Here is a 17,156-nt window from a genome sequence, read left to right as displayed (position 1 = left end):
TTACATTCCAAAAAAAACGACGGTAATCACAATTGATATATCTCGCACTAAAAAGTAGGGCTGCACAGGACAGTTTGAAGCTTCAGAGTTTTGTTATAACGTTGACGTTTGAATTTTAAATCAACACACGAATGCTGTGCAGCTGTTTTTGTTTTTTCAAAAATGATGCATGTACCTGTATGAACGGGTCGGTGTAGCAGCACTCTTAACGGTACCGTAAATTACATTCATATAACCACAATCATTTAAAAATAATTTGGGTGACGATTTCATAAAATATGACAGAAATTCGAAGCGTCATATAAAAACTTAAATAGAAGCTTGAAGTGTAAAAAAGACAGTCGGTGCCGAACTACTAAACAGACACATGGCTTTATAGGATGGATTGAAATACCAAGTGTGCTGAGTAATCATCTGTCATAGGATTTCAGGATGATTGCGTGTGATGTTAACTTGTACCGGGTTGATATTGTGCTGCTAGCGATAATTAGACGACTCCTTGTGTCACTCCTGGCTCTTTAACTTTGCCACGGCAACCTTTTTAACCACCAGTCAAAGGTGCATGAAGACTGTTCCTCAAGAATTGTATTTACGAACATTTTAATTGTTTTTCATGTTTATTTAAGGATATATTTGTGCTGTGGTTGCTTACGAGGTTCCCGCCTTTCAGTTGCATTCAGAAAAGTAACTTCGTAAATGTGGGTGATGGGTCGCCAGTAACTGGAAGTGCGAAAGAATCTCAATTTAATATGTATTTTAGCTTTAATGTTCGTATGGTATTGTTTATGCATCGTTTTTATCGTTGTCTTAGTTTTCATACAAGTTCGTGGTGTTGAATCGATTTTGTAACCTCACGTACTGTGTTTGTAAAATGTTTACAGTGTGGTCACCGTAAATTAAACTGCAGGCTGGAGTCACATTTGATGAGCTCTTAGCGGGCTGCGAATGAATTTCTTGTAAACAATGGACAGTAGTTGCAGCAGAGTGTGAAGAGTTTTATAAATAGCAAGAGGAAGCTAATGCATAAACTTATGAAAAAATATATATCTATATTTGTGCCAAGTCTTCATTCCAATTAAGGCTTGGGACGTTTTGTCGCTCGTAGAGTGAACATATTTAAAGAACAGACAATTTCCCAAAATATGCAATAACAAGACTGAGCTGCACCAGGGATAGTTTTAGATTTTCCAGAGTCTAGCTGCAAAAGCATGGTTTCACATTCATGCATCCTTCACATGCAGTTCATTGACAGTTGACGAGTAAAAGCATGAGAATGACTTGCTGCTCTTCTTCTCTTGCATGGCTGGTGTTGTGAAGTGGAGCTTCTATTGACGACGAAGACACGTCTGGTTTGAACGGAACACGTTTACTTCTCAAACTACTACTCAAAGTATTACAACGGTTACAGTAAACGGAGCGCACTCTTCACAGTAAAAGCACTTCCTGTTTCATACGCTTCACAATAAAAGTAAACATGCAACTCGAAAAATATTTACAACAGCTGCGAAGTCGACAGCAGCAGACTATGTTGCAGTGTCATCTTTGGAACTGTAAGGCCAAAGGTCTTTCCATCACATGTAGGTGCTTCTCATTCAGGAAGTGGGCTTCACAGTAACGTCCACTCTGAGTGGGTTGCGCACACAGTCTCTGGTCCTTCAGGTCTTAGTCTCTGGTACATTCTCAACCATTTCCTCCATGTCCATCGTGGACTCGTACGCCTCGGTGACCAGCTGTGTTTGCTGCAAGACTTCTGGCCCAGAGAAACTCTCTGCGGCCTCGACATGTCCCAGGTTCTGGTTGGACACCACGGCCTCCATTGCCACGCTGCTCGACTCAATCATCACCCCCCACGATGCAACTCGAAGTGAGGCCTGTCCCCGAGTTGGGCTCTGCGTTTGTAGATTCCGGTTAGTCAGTGGTCTCCTCGTTGTCCACTTCCTGCACTATAACGTTCCTGAGTTTTCTCTGCCGGGGGTTGTAGTTCTCCGTGCGTTTGTGGATTTGAACGTGTCGTCGCAAGTGTGCCTGGAAGAGGAAGCGTATAGAGATGTGAAGGTCAAACTCCGTCAATTAATTGATTAGTCAATGGACAGAAAATGTATAATCCAATATATATAATTATCATTTTCAAGACAAAAGCCAAACACCCCCTAGTTGAAACTTCTCAAAAATTCAGATTTTGTTTTGCTTTTCTTTGTCTTTTGTGAACTGAAAAGTAATTTTTTGTTTTTGGATGTAAAAAAAAAAAAAGAAGCTACTTTTTAAATTGATGTTTTAGAAAGTAAAAACGACATAGCATGATAATATTAAATACGTACACAAATAACAAAACAAAAGAAATATTTACAAATGTCTTCGATACCCTTTGATGTCTTAGATAAGAAAAATGGCTAAATTCATTAATTCAAATTGATATCTTACAAAATGGAAGCAAAACCTGGGGGTCAATAGAAGACAAAATATTAAACTGAAAAAAATTATTCTAAGTGCAAATTTGGTACACTCAGCCGATATTGCATGCAGTGAGATTGTTTACCTCGTGTTTATGAGAAGGGGGATCTTCTTTTATCCAGATATACATTCTACATTTTTTGCAACTGTAATGCCTTTTTCACCAAAATGCCCAAAATACTCAGATGTTCTAGCCTCTCAAATCTGAATATTTGCTGTTATTCTCCATCTTCTGCGACAGTGAACTCAACATCTTTGGGTTTTGGACTCCTCAGCTTTGGGAAACTGTACCAGGCATTTTTCACTTGTTTTGACATTTTTATAGATCAAACAATTAGTCTGCAGTGTGGGCCGCAATAAACAACACACAGCCACGAAACACATTCAGGCACATTCCCTGATTTAACGCCACACAAAGGCTAACATCCCCGTCCATAGAAAAGTGATTTAAAAAAGGATTACAGTGCGAATACCACTGAACAGTGGTTGTGCACAGTGGCTCAGCAACAACTGCAGCAGCCTCGGTTACCTACTGGATAAGGTACTGGCCTCCTAAGTCAAGGATTGTGGATTTGAGTCACATCTGTGTGTAGCACAATGGGAGTAACCAAAAGCGTGAATAATTGTTTGCAGCCCCTTCCAGCAACCTACCTGTCGAGTAAACTTGTAGCCGCAGTCGATGCACTCGAACTTCCTAATGCCCTTATGGCGACGCAGGTGAACACGAAGTTGCTCCATCGCTGATGAAGGCAAAAACAACAAGAATGACATCAGTGAGTGCTTGACTCCGTGCTCACCGGGGCACGCTGTATAGTCAGCATGCTATATATCTTACCTTTGAAGGTTTTGCCACATATGTCACAACAGTGGGGGCGGCCCTCCTCGTGTTTGCTGGCCTTGTGGCGGATGAGGGCGCCTTTCTCTGTGAAGCGCTGCTCACAAACATCACAGCTAAAAGGACGCTCACCAGTGTGTGTCCGGTGGTGTTTATCGAGATTGGCTGGTGTTAAAAAGACAACGATTAATACAATACACATATCCTTATATACTGTATATATAATTATTTATATTTGTTAATCTAACCCAGGGATTACTGTGACTGCAACACACAAAAAAAGTTGATATTAATAGATTGTGACACTCTTATTACAAACTTACTTGTATTTGCAGGATAATCATGTACTCATGCTCTAAATATTGGAACTACAATTCCCATAATTCCATTGGGGACGTAAACAGAAAGCATAATGTGGCGGTAGATTCACTTAGTTACAAAGTGGGCTACAACTTAACTTTGATACTGAGGAAAACTAAGACACTAGGTGATTCTCAGGCACCTCTGGAATAGTATGGAGCATCTTTTTTCCATTTCTTTAGGTGGATTCATGGAATGTTTATTCAACGATGGCCATCGGAGGTACTGATGCCTTCATGAGCTGTGTGTGCGTGCGTGCGATTTCATCTATTCAACATAGTTGTGTTCACAGTGATGGAAGACGGCAGCAGACCAGGAAGGATGGCTGATACCTTGCGTCCTGAAGGTTTTGCCACAGAGGTGACATTGGTAGGGCCTCTCACCACTGTGTATACGCAGATGCATGTTTAGGTTGTTCTTCTGGGAGAACGCATGACCACATACGTGACATACAAAAGGGCGCTCATTTCTGTAAAGCAAAACAAAAAAAAAGAGACTCAGACAACATGCACAAATACTATCACCAGATGTACGGGTACTGATAGAGATGTTAGGTCCCTCTAGTCTGATGAAACCAGACAGAGAAACCTGTTCCAGTACCTGTGAATGGCTTTAATATGCATCTGCAGGCCGTTTCGACTCGAGGCTCGATGGCCACACTCCTCGCACACAAACGGCTTTTCGCCTCGATGTTTGGCTGCTTCGTGCACATGCAGCTCTGACCGAGTTAAGAATATTTTAGGACACTGCGGACACTAAAAAGTAAAACAATATTTTAACAGAATGAAACGGGTTTATACATTGGATTCAGAGGGGAAAATATAAGAAACCTTAAGCTTTGTGACACAATTCAAAGCAGAAAATCACTATTTACTGAAGGTACATCACCAGTAGGAGAGGAAACTTACTGGATGTGGTTTGGGATAACCATGGACCTTCATCATGTGAATTTTCAAGTTTTTCTTCCGCATAAACTGTTCAGGACATATTGCACACTGAAAAAAACGACACCATGTTAATAATATTTTGAAGAAACTCATTTTAGATTTGACATAATTATGCTGTGTTTATTAGGCAGTACCTTGTGGGGCATCTTTCCTGTGTGGGACACAACGTGCAAACGTAGCTCTGCTTTTCCGTTAAACGTTGAGGAGCATGTCACGCAGGTGTACGTCTGTCATTTTAACACGGCACAAAACAAAACGTATGTTCGAAACACTTTCTAGGATCTTACTTGATATTGAAGACAGAATTCAGAGGTACTCGCCTGTACTTTAAAACAGCCTCCGCTCTCATGGTACAAAAGATTCTCCTTCCTGAAGTACCTCTTTCCACACTTAAGGCAGCCATAGGGCCTCTCCCCTGTGTGCCGCCTGCAGAAGGAGACACATTGGTGGCTATTCTTTCAACAGTTGTCTGAAGTGAAAATACCGACGTTTTATACCTGTTGTGGATTTTGAGATAGTATTTGCTCTTGAAGGATTTCTCACAGCTGGGACACTGCACATAATCCTTCTTGGAGTCTTCTTCCACAGCCTCACTGTTCTTGTTTTGGTCCGTTTTACTCCGGACTTTGCACTTCCGTGCCTTTGATGTTGACGGGGCTGAGGAAATGCTCTGTTCGACAGGCACATACTCCTCATCGGTGTCCCCGGTGAGCCCCTCAAAATCCCACACATCGTCCTCTTCTTCTTCTACTACCTCCAATACCTGGCTGACGCCGTTGTCATTTATGTCAATCTGCAAGTCAGTTATCTGCAAACAGCACAAGTGTCATAATAATAATAAACACCATATTCATCTTTAAAATCACCATCATTTGCAGTTACATGCAGCAAATGTACAATCACTGTAATACTCGTGTATTTTACCTCGGTTTCACCAGTTGGATGATCTGGGTTTCGGTTCCCCTCAACATCATCACCACTTTCTGTCTCAATGGGTATAAGCAGAGCCTTCTTGCTGACTTTTTCTGGGGCTGTAAAATCTGTGGTGGGGCCCTCGACAGTCATCAGTCGCATGGGACCCTTCACTACACGACCAGAGCGGGTGGTGGTGGTGGTAGTGGCGGCCATGCTACAATTGGCAGTGGCAGTATCAAGGCTGCACTCATCTTTTGTGAGCAAGTTATCTTCTTTGACTGAAGAATAAGGGGTTGTGTCTGATGTAGACTTTCTAGGTCTGCCCCTTTTGCGCTTCAGAGGCACAGGATCCACAGAAGTTTCCTTGAACTGCTTACAGAGTGCGAGTGCGTCTGGCACACAGAGGATGGCCGCTGCATGCTGCACCTTCTCGAGGTTGTCCGGATCCAACTTCAGTTCTCCGGTGTAGACAAAGTTCAGGAGCAGCTCCAGGCCGTCATTGGAACACTCCTGTAGGCAGAACTCCATGCACGGTGCAGTGGGCATGTTGGACTGTTGGAACAGTTCACTGAAACAGGCAAGGATGTTGAGATGGACCAAGTGGACCACCCCGTCTCCTACATTTAACCCAGCATCACAAAACATCCCTACTGCCCTCTGCTGGTTCAGGGAGGACAGGACACGCAGTGCATGGTTGCTCTCTACTGCAGGCATCCCTCCGGTTTCACTGAAGTCTGCTGCTGAATGAGACACAAGGACATGATACTCCATATAAAGTCACTTTACATACTATTTGTACACACAATTTACTGTAACAGTTTAGATTAGTGCTACAACCAGCGACTATTTTTTTAAATATATTTAGCGTCATCGATAAAACGTCAGAAAATAGTATAAATCCTAATTTCCCATTGATCAGTTTATTACCACTTATGTCAAAGGAAAGTAGCAAATACACACATCTGAGTATCTAAAATTTTAAAAATACTTGGTACTTTTGAGTGAAAGAAACAAATGAAGCAAGTAACAATGAATCAAAAACTTATGTATGTATATCTATTATTTTTTTCTGTTGGTAGAGTAATCATTTAAACTCTAACACAGAGGTTGCATGTTGGTTGTATGTATTCCATCTACTTGCCTGCACATTTTAAAGCTGTTTATTATGCTTGCTTTCCTTGTTGTAGCTGTATATCTATTTTCTTAGAGCTGATGGATTAGTCGATTAATCATTTAGTAAATCAACAGAACTAAAATAACTATTTCGAGAGTGAGTGTAAAACAGAGTCACATTCATTGTATGGCCAAACATAAGATAAGATAAAATAACATAAGATATAACTATTCGTCCCAAGGGAAATTGCTGTTAAAATACAAAGGAGATAGTGCAAATATAGAATATAACATCAAATATCAACAAGGTGCAAATCCCAAATAAACACAATATAAACAAGTTAACTTTAAGGGCCAAATCTTTGTATGATAACAATAATTCAAATGACAATTTTACATATATGACACTGCAAATACATGTACTTGTAGAGTTCAATTCAAATTACGAAACAACATTGCATACCTGAAACAATCACCTCAACGTGTATTTCCTAGCACATATTTTAAGACGATCCCTTAGCAAGGTTCGCACTCGACAGCTGCTTTCTGGGACTCACATCTGCAAGACTGATTAAAAACGGATTCTTTATTTCTCATGTAGTTCAGCTGCACCTGCTTCGGATGTACTGTAAATAGGTTGAAAACGTAGCAAATAAGCTAAGCTACAAGCTTCGATTTCGTTTTTTGCAGGCCCCTAAAAACTGCCAAAGGAAGAGGATGTGACGCTGTTTACGCGACCGAAACCCAGGGAAACGTGCTTGTTGTCCATTATTAAACACCCAGATGCACACCAGTAACAATAAAATAGCTACATGTATGATTTTTATTTGTAGCTAGATTAAGTTTTGTTTAATTATTATTTGTCTGTGAATAGGCTAAATACAGTGTAATAGTTTTACCTAATAACGTAAACGTAAATAATAAAACTCCGGGTTAAACCATTGTCGACCATCTCGACGCGGCTTGTGTTAGTGGCTCACACATGTAACGAAGCAGCTTGTTAGCACACCGCCTCAGTAACAGTTGGCCAGCTCTTTGGCGCCACTTTAACCAATTATAAACGGTACCGATGTAATACGGAACTTCAGACTCGTCTCTACAGTCCTGCGTTGTTTCTCTCCCAAGCGGGGGTACGTTTTATCCATCGGAATGCAGCAATATTAGCTAACAGTTAGCATAGCCGTCAGGTAACTTCACGCAAAGTTTAAAATGCATTGTTGTCTGCCAGCTAGTTCCTCTTTGTAGTATATGTGTGTATTTATTTATTTATTGCTCAGCCTCCCGTGTTGACAAACGAACGTGCATTGTAAGAAATATAACATTACAGCTAACGTTAGCTCGTTGTACGTTTCAGCGCGGTTAGCTTAGCTTTCAACTGCCTTCGAATTGCTGTAACATGGAGCTAGCTGTGGCTAATGTGTTTTTAATATGAATGACGTTACTGCCACTCTGGTACATTTACTCAAGCGCTGTACTTTATTGTAACTAAAGCACTTTGAATTGCGTTTATTGTATTAAAGGTAATATACGAATACAGTTTATTAGTATTAATACGTTGACTGTCTTGAGTACCTCTTTAACCACGTTATTGATTAATTATTTCGTAAATGGTCATTTATTGCCATTCCTTGTTCGTGGAGATAACAACATAGTGACACCTGTCCTTTCAGATGCTAATCCTTTCCTTGCTTCTCTCTTTGCAGGCTCTCCCCTTCTGTTTTTCATCAGCAGCCCACATCAATAATTGTTGATTCCAGGAATCATGAAGGTGAATAAACTCAAACCGGTCAAGGGCCAAACGAAATCTCTGAAGTGGAAGGATGTGAGGGGCAAAAGGTGCCGGCCTCCCATCAGTTCCTCAAAGCTCATCTCCAGTCCTGATATGGCCAGAATAGCGAAAGAGCACCAGGCGTCTGTGATGAAGAAGCCCACCGTCAAGAGATTGAAGAGTAAGGCAAAGCCCGTCTCTGACCTAAAGAAAAACAACCTTCAGGCTGGATTAAAGAAATCTCACACGCAGGCCAACGGGAGTTCAGCGTTTACAATGGATGACGAGTCAAATGACACGCAGGACTGGAAGGAGTATTCCAAGTCCATTCACGGGAACGGTGTGGAGACCTCGGGTGACCTGGACGATGTAAGCCCAGGTAGAGTGGAGGGAGAGTCTCTCCATCACTGTGCAGAGAGAGACGATCGACAAAACCATGCGGTACTTGTCATGCAGAAGAATCAGGTGTGCTTCAGGATATTTTAATAATGATCTGCTAACAATTAAGATGTATTTTATTATTTTTTATCCATTTATCTGACCGAGCATTACAATTTACTCTCCCGCAGACTTTGTGTTTCCGTGGGAAGTGCCTTTTGACCTGTCTGTACGGTCGAGTGGAAGTGATGGGGTTCACCATTGAAGAAGGCCAGCAGTCATATCCACTCTTCTCCCCAGCCTCACACTGTCCACTGAGCATTAGAGCTCTGGAAAGCGCTGACCAAACCAGAGATGACAGAACGGAGGCTTTACCCATTCTCCGAAAGTATCTGCAACCAGGTAAATGCAGAAGCAGGCTATCCCGCTACGAGACAGTGATATAATTATTATATATTCATTTTTGCTTAGCTGCGTATTAAGGAAGCTTGTGCTATGAACTGTATTTTTCTTTGTGTCTTGCAGCATCACGGAAGAAGTTGCTAAAAAGGATTACGTCAAACTCCTCCATCATCCTACTGGAGCCCATGGAGACGCCTCTGACACGCTTCCTGTCGAGCTTCACAGATCTCAGTGAATTGTTCAACCCCCCCGCAGTGAGTTGATGGGATATTTGTACATTAAGCTACTGTTAGTATTCACCGAATCACAAAAAAAAGTTGAACTACATTGAATTTGGAAGAGCTAGAATCAGGAGATGATGGGAACTTAGGCAGAATTCATGTTTAGGTCATTTTGAAAAGTCAGTCTCTCCATGTCTAACAGAAGCTTTTTTTACTCGTAGAGTGAACTCATGTCAGCTGTTCTTGACACTCCGCTCAATGGTTTGGGGATGATTCCCCTGGGCACAGCCATCGAGGGCCTGGAAATGTCAAAGAGCTACAGAGATGGTCTTAACATGGTCGTCAGCGCATGCAGAGGTAAGCACACGTTAGACACGTTGCTTAAAGGTTACGGCAATTTTACATGCCGACCTGCAAAAGTTTAAATGCACAGAGAGAAATTAAAAGCGTCTCGTTGAACTTACTAAAGATCACTGTGATACATTTCTCTGAAAGCGTGTGAGCAATTAGAAATTAAATGCGAGTCCATATTTACCATCTTCTCACTCAATGCTCGTTTACTGCCAGACATTATAAACTAGAAAGCAGAATTCAGAATCCAGTATTGTTTAATTATAACATTGATGGGGTGATGAAATGGCTTCGGGGTTAAAACGCCTACCATGTACAGCTAGTCGCCGGTTTTAATCCAACTGGAAAGTGGTAACCTTTGTTCTCTCACACTTCTTGTCTCCATTTCTATTCCGGACATCTGTGTCCTTCAACAGATGGATGGAGAGAGCAATGCTATCTATTCCATGTTTGATAATGGCTGCACACTTACATTTGAACGTCTGTCATTCATAGGGGACATGGATGGTTGTGCTGTCATCCTTGTTTGTGGTATCAAGAACGTGGGCAAGTCGATGTTCATCCGCACCCTCATCAATAACCTACTAAATCAGTAAGTTCTCATTCTTCTTCATAAATGTATAGTATTATTTAGTAATATTTTTGTATTTCTATGCTAGATTTAGCTAGTGTTGCATATACCTATGATTGTCGTGTGATGTATAATTAGTTGTAATTTCTTTTTTTGTATTCAAATACAATCTGCTGCATCCATTGACATCAAATGTCCATAGTCACGTCTGTTTTGTGATTTTATTTTCTAATGTTTTTCATAATGAACTAATTGTGTGTGTCTGTAGCACTGCTAGTGTAGATTATTTGGAAGGTGACCTCGGTCAACCGGAGTTCACTCCCTCTGGCTGCCTGTCTTTGTCGACTGTCAGAGGACCACTTCTGGGTACGTTTTAAATCCTCTTGATACTGTGAAGTCTGTAAAATGCTCTAAATCATTTCAACAGAATTGCATTGTTGCATTGCAAACGGTCTATATTAAACACACATGGTGCAAAGCATCATTTTAGAAATCAGCTTATTCACTCTCTTACTGCGAAATCGCGAGCCTAGCTCCATCCAACCAGAACAGATCCCGCCTACCAGCACATGTGAAGCTTACTAATTAACATGTGATGTGGTTTTGGGGTTTTGTGCCGGACTCTTTCTTGGCTGTAGCTCCATATTCAACGCACAGATATTTAAGTGGTATCAATCTTACCCACAAAAAGGCCAATAACAATAATAATGTTTCCCAAAATGTCAAACTTTTCATTATTTATCTGCACTGTCAGAACTGTTATCTTAAGTTGAGTTATTTTCCAGGTCCGCCTTTCACACATCAGTCCACACCAAAGCACATGGTCTACTATGGTCATTCATCATGCGAGACAGACTTGGAACGCTACCTGGACTCCCTTAAATCCTTGTGGCGTAGACGGTCCCAGACCAGAGAGACTCCCGTCATTATCAACACCATGGGTTGGGTGAAAGGTCAGCTCAAGCTCCCCTCTATGACGGAATATGAAGAGCTATACTCTCTTGAATCAGTGTCTGAACGTGTGCTTGTATGGGGCTGTCCACAGGGTTTGGATTTCAGCTGCTCGTGGACATGATCCGCTTCTTCCCGGTCTCGCACGTCGTCCAGCTCGGTCACAGCGGTGTCACCCAGTGCCCCGCCCTCACTCCGGAGTTTCTGAGGACGGCACACGGCTGCCAAACGCACCCACCGGCCCAGACCGCTCTGGACGAGTTCACGCAGAGCCATAGTCCACCCAGAAGTTACACTCACCTCATTATACAGTCGGAGTTTCAAGGAGTGGGGCGCCAAGGAACTGCGTAAGTGCACCACCATCAACCTGTTGGCATTGACATGTTAAAAAAAAAAAACTTCATTATTACATAATTTTCTGTGGGTGCGTTGTATTTGACAGAAAGCACCAGCGTTCTAATGAGCACAGAGAGCTGTCATTGCTGGCCTACCTGAGTCAGCTGCAGTCTCCTGACCCCGGACCAATCCGACCTCTACACACCCTCGTCCCATACCAGGTACACGAGTCACGATGCTGCAGATGTATTTATTTTTATTACGTCTTTTTTTTAATTCACTTCCATTTAAGTTGTGTTTCATAAGAACCTAACTATTCTCCCTCTGACCCATAGGTGCCCCATACAGCAGTGGCTTTAGGTGTGATCCATTGTGAGGTTGTGCCCAGTCACATGTTTTATGCTGCCAATGCTAGTCTGGTGGGACTCTGCTGCCTGGGGGAGCAAGTCTCAAGCAGGGGGGGCCCAGTCCTGCTGTCCCAGGCTCCCATCTGCCCATGTGTGGGCTTCGGTACGTATCCTTTTATAAGCAGTTCTCTTAAGACTTGCAAAAGTTATAAAGCGCTAAAACAATGTTACGTATGTTTAAAGAGGACCTGGAGTCTCCAGGAACCCCCAAACAGAACATTGGTGTTCAGGTAATTGCTCCTGGCTGTTGAATTGAAATGTAAAAGTTCGATGAATTGACATGCTAATGTGTTCCAGGTGTGCTCCGAGGTATCGACATGGTGCGAGGTCTGTACTTTTTGCTGACGCCTGTAGATCCCGCCATCCTTTGTACGGTCAATTGTCTCCTCATGGGCGCGATATCGCTGCCTTCCTACATCCTCACAACACAGGTCAGCAGACCGCTCTGTTCTTTCATAACGCTTTGACGTATAGAGTTTAATTTAAAGCTTAATATTACGATTACTTAGTCCCTTTTTGTCTGTGTTTCAGCCGGGCTTTGAAGGAGAGATGCCCTATGTCACTGCAGACTACAGTTTTGATCTCACTGGTGCAGGAAAGCTGCGAGTCTTCAAGGGACTGATGAGACCAAGTCAAATGGGGCCGCAATGACATTTTCTACATCGCACTGCCAGTTACCCTTCTTGAGTGGTGTCTCACGCCAAACCAGTCAGAATTGGCCGTTTGAATGTACAGAACTGAGGATGGACAGAACAGCCAGTATCACGGACTCTGCAGGAGGAGATGGCTGCCTTCCTTGTGATGGACTTGCAACCTCCTACTGTGTGTGTGTGTGTGTGTGCGCGTGTGTATATGTTTGATGGGGCCGTAAGGAGCTTCTGTGTTTTCTGTCACATGGACAATAATGTCACACTTTGTACTTACAGCTCTTCTGTGATGTCTCTTCATTGTGTAGTTGGCATTCCAAAGCTGCAAATGAATGCAAAAACCTGCCAGATATTAAATCAGAAACGTCTTTTAATAAAACTGTGGTTTTCTTGTGTATGTGCCGTTTTAGACCGACGTTGGTATTTGGTTCATAGTCAAGGATCCATGTAGATTTAGAGGCAATGGTACTAAAACCATTTTATCAAAAAAATGCCCACTGCCAAGACTTTACATGTTGTTTCTGAACAGGGCAGAGTCTAGCAGGGATCTTTCCCCTGACATTTAGTTTGAATTTGAAGCCTATTTTGTCAGCTTTAATGCCAGTGGGAGGAGTTACATAAATGGCTTTTTGTTGTGCTGATTAACTCCACATTAACTGCTGTACATTTGGTATTGTGTTATTAAAGGGACACACAAGCGGTCCTGTACTCTTAAGTCATTCAATGCGTTTTGTAAATACAATATTTCTGTTTTCTTATAGGCCCTTCTGGCATATAAAAGACAATATTTAGGGACTTATTTTTCTTTCTTGGTGCTATCTTTTGGGCCTCAAGGGGGCAGCACATGTGTTGAGATTCTGCTCTGAGCAACAGCAGATATTCACTGAGAAAATATCTCAATGGCAGTAATAGAAAACTGTCAGACGATGGCTTATAATGCTGAATAACTTAAATGTTTCATATCGATTTTAAAAACAAATCAAGTCGAATCACAAACCTCATAAGAGCGACTTGTAACTGTACGTAGACTGACCTTTGAAATGATCTGCCTAAGAATGGAAAGCGCACTCTGGGCATGAATATACACTCACACAGTGAAGAATTGCTAATTTGTGAAGTGGGCTGTTTGAACATCCCCTCTCTCTGCCCCCTCGTTTTTCTTTGTCCGCTGTTCCCCGCCTCTTTATTGAGGGTGGGAGCACACAAACACAACACAGCCGCATTTTGGCAGCGTCATTGTTTTTCCTCACAGACCTCATGCAAACCAAAGAGAAATCCCACTGTAGCGGTGCTCTATTTGTACCTGAAAATTGTTCTTAAGTAAAAGTATTTGCATTTTCATTTTGGCTAATATGTTGTCTCTTGACTATTTTCAGATATAACTTGGTTGAGAAACAGCTGGGTTTTTCTTGGATAAAATCCCTCAGAAACTGAATGTTCTTTTGGTTTGTGTGCCGTTGACTGGACGTGTTGTTGTTGTTGTTGTTGTTGTCTCTCTGGCGCCTCTAGCGGCCACATTGCGCCTCAGTCTCGACACACGGCGTCGAGTCTTTTGTGGATTCAGGTTGTGTGAATGAATGGAGAGCCGATGGTCTATCAGAGAGGCCGGCGAGACGAAGCAGCCCCCCCCCCCCCCCAAAAAAGTGTCCAACTTCAACGGCACGTTGTGTAAAGTTGATACAATTAACTCCATCCACAGTTGCTTCTTTAATTAAAGCTTCACGAAGAAGGTGTTTTCCCTTCTTCTTCTTGTCGTAATCTCCATTGCTGCACTGACCGAGCTTCACCAACTGACGTCGAGGAGCTTTCTTTTACGCATGTGTGCAGCTAGCTACAGGTTGTACAAAGCTTAGCACGGACCCCAAACGTTGCTCTGCACCTCAGCGGCTGTTAGACCCGGTGTTAACTTTTCCTGGATGCTTTTTTGTTTTTAACCACTCGTTTCCGTGCATTGCCCCGGCGATGTGAGTTGCACCGCTTTGTGCTCGCCACCGACCACACATCTCACCGTGCTGAGGAGAAATGGGAACAAAGTGGGAATGCCTGAGAGAGAACACGGCTAATTAAACATCGCTGGGTGATTAGCATCGAGCACCGACAGACGGAGCTGCGACGGGGGGGATTTTTTTCTTTTTCATTTTCAAGGACTGCATATGCATAACGTTAGATGGTGCCGAACAAGTGGACCATGAATTCAGTTCTGCACAAATCTCCACCGAGGAGCTGGCTTGGGCTCAGATTACGACTCAGTAAGTAGAACCCATGAATGTCGGTCATTCTGTATTAATGTCAGGCTGTTGGGGGGGGGGAGTCCTGCAACTTGAAAGTAGTCACCTGAATGCTTTGTTCTGTAAGAAACACATTGTGTAATGCACCTTTTTTTTTTTGCTATTAAAGAAGTCAGATGACTTTGATCTCAGGCACCAGATCTTTGTTGAATGCTCCCCCCCTCCCTCAGTCATCAAAGTTACTAGCTGGATTTGGCAAGTGACCTGAGCAATTATCCCAGCTGGAGGCAGGGGCATTTTAATCAGAGGACAGTACACTGTGATCTGAAGTTCCCCTCATGATGAAGGGTCGTGGTACAGCTCAGCATACACTCGGATGATAGATATGAGCTCTTGTAAATCTCACAACCAACTATATTTATTGTGCTTCCCCCAGGCCTGCCATCTGGGCTTTCCTCTCTCTCTCTTTTTCCACAGCTCCTAATTCACATCAAAGTGACATTTTTTTATATTAAGGCTTTCCTTTGGCCTGCAACTAACAATTATTTCCCCAAGTCGGCATGTTTAAATGGTTTGTTTTGTCCAAAGAAAAAACTAAAGAGAATGAGTTTGCAATATTAGAGACCAATAAAATGCATATTCACTTTTGAAAAGTTGGAACCAGTTTTTTTTTTTTTACTTTTTGCCCAGACAAAAGGACCTAGATGGTTAAAGAATGATCCAAATTGTTGCAGGTTGATATTCTGTTGGTCCACTAATCTCTTCCAGCTCTACAACCAGCCAGCTCCTCGTTTGTAGCTTTTCATGTGTGATGTATGCATTGCTGGCAGTTCATGGGTTCATACAGTAAGAAGTCAGCATGGAGTTAGCGGCCCGTAATTGGTTGAGTCTGGAACCCTTCAATGTTCCAGGCCACCGGAGTCATAAGCCTGTCTTAAACACACTCGTCTAATCTGGGACCAGATGTCTTGTCTGGTCTCTGTCCACCACCGAAAAACAAAAACACAGACTAGAAACCTCAGCTCATACTCTATTGATGAACTATTAGGATGGAAAAATGTCGGTCAGCGTAAAAAAGAGAACACCTGTGGAAAGGCTCCAGATGTTGGAGGATTTCATGAATGTGGTTTTGTTAGTTTAGTTCACAGCCCAACACTTTTTGTCATTTGATGCCCCGATATGTTTGTGTTGGGCTGTCATTAGTGTCATCTATTGTTGCAGGTTAATGCCAAGTTATCAATCCCACCACCAGGCCCATTCACTAGCTGTTCTGAAGCTTTCAATCAGATCACATGATCTTCAGTTTGCCAAGAAGTGCCCTGATGTAAAACAAGCAACAAACTGAGAAATATTGCTGAAAGACATTCAGAAATATGAAAATGTTCTCCGATGATCAGCTTATCCAGAACTACATTTACGTCACTTGACAAAACAATTTCATCACAAGGACCATTTAGTATCTGATCTGGAGCTTTCAATCATATCACATGATCTTCATCAGCAGATGGAGCTTGCATGGAATTGTCAATGTTCAAATTTCTATTCTTTTCCTTTGCACTTTAAGTAAGGACTTCTGGTCCATATTAGCATTAAAGATAAGAAACCACAAGGTCCATGTTAGTAGCTGCTCTTGTGTTTTTATTACATCACATGATCTTAATCAGCCCAGGAAGTGAAAAATGGACATGTGAACATTTACAATTCCATGACAACTGGACAAACTCCCATCTGCCGATGAAGGGCATGCGATATGATCGAAAGCTCCAGAACAGCTACTAAATGGAACTTTTGGTGAGAAGCTTTTCTTAAGCAGAATTGTGGAGGTTTTAATCTGAGGGAGCATTTAGATTGTTTAGTCTTCCTGCTACAACATTTGAACCTGACTAGACTGCTGTAATGTGGGGGCATGCGCCACGTTGTCTGTGTGCATGCGCGTGTTGGTGACTTTCGCCTGGCTCGTGGCTTGTGCAGTTAATACTTCATTTTTTCGGACTGTCTCTCCATTGTTCCACTTTTTTTTCCCGTCAGTGATTTCCTTTCTCTTTTCCTCGCTTTGCCTCTCTGCCTTTTCCTGATGGGCGCTCCGGGTCACAGCTTTTGCTCAGCTTTTTGTTTTCCTCTCTTTTCTCTCCAACTGTGGACAGGGATACTCATCCCAGCTTCATGTGCAATGTTGTAGCTTATTGTAATATTTATGCACAACTACTTATACACTGAATATGATGTCGGGAGCGCGGCAGGCTCTGTAATGACTTTTTCATGTCTCTAGTGGTCA

General features: G+C 42.4%; 2 protein-coding genes across 3 annotated transcripts; one reads left to right on the top strand and one right to left on the bottom strand.

Moving 5' to 3' along the window:
* Positions 1–1,652: 1,652 nt before the first annotated feature.
* On the bottom strand, positions 1,653–7,301 carry zbtb48 (zinc finger and BTB domain containing 48). Its single transcript, XM_079274072.1, is given in 12 exon segments — positions 1,653–1,917; positions 1,919–2,025; positions 3,103–3,191; positions 3,287–3,451; positions 3,979–4,115; positions 4,247–4,401; positions 4,555–4,641; positions 4,728–4,820; positions 4,914–5,019; positions 5,091–5,401; positions 5,518–6,245; positions 7,085–7,301. Coding segments are annotated over 11 exon segments (2,217 nt in total). The 5' UTR covers positions 6,223–6,245; positions 7,085–7,301; the 3' UTR covers positions 1,653–1,655.
* A 303-nt stretch (positions 7,302–7,604) lies between these two features.
* Positions 7,605–13,275, top strand: nol9 (nucleolar protein 9). 2 transcript variants are annotated; one of them, XM_079274162.1, is made up of 13 exons: positions 7,605–7,751; positions 8,325–8,854; positions 8,959–9,169; positions 9,293–9,423; positions 9,612–9,747; positions 10,237–10,333; positions 10,581–10,678; positions 11,098–11,265; positions 11,358–11,610; positions 11,706–11,820; positions 11,935–12,109; positions 12,304–12,437; positions 12,538–13,275. In XM_079274162.1, the coding sequence occupies exons 2-13, from the start codon at positions 8,384–8,386 to the stop codon at positions 12,655–12,657; spliced, it is 2,109 nt and encodes a 702-aa protein (XP_079130288.1). In that variant the 5' UTR covers positions 7,605–7,751; positions 8,325–8,383; the 3' UTR covers positions 12,658–13,275. The 2 variants fall into 2 exon arrangements, with proteins under 2 accessions (XP_079130288.1, XP_079130289.1); XM_079274163.1 differs by having other exon boundaries at positions 7,605–7,808.
* The last annotated feature ends 3,881 nt before the right edge of the window (positions 13,276–17,156 follow it).

This window comes from Melanostigma gelatinosum, assembly GCF_949748355.1.
Source record: "Melanostigma gelatinosum genome assembly, chromosome: 8".
In the NCBI taxonomy this organism is placed as follows: Eukaryota; Metazoa; Chordata; class Actinopteri; order Perciformes; family Zoarcidae; genus Melanostigma; species Melanostigma gelatinosum.
Note: the sequence above shows the minus strand (reverse complement) of the source record. Positions and strands in the feature narration are given on the sequence as shown.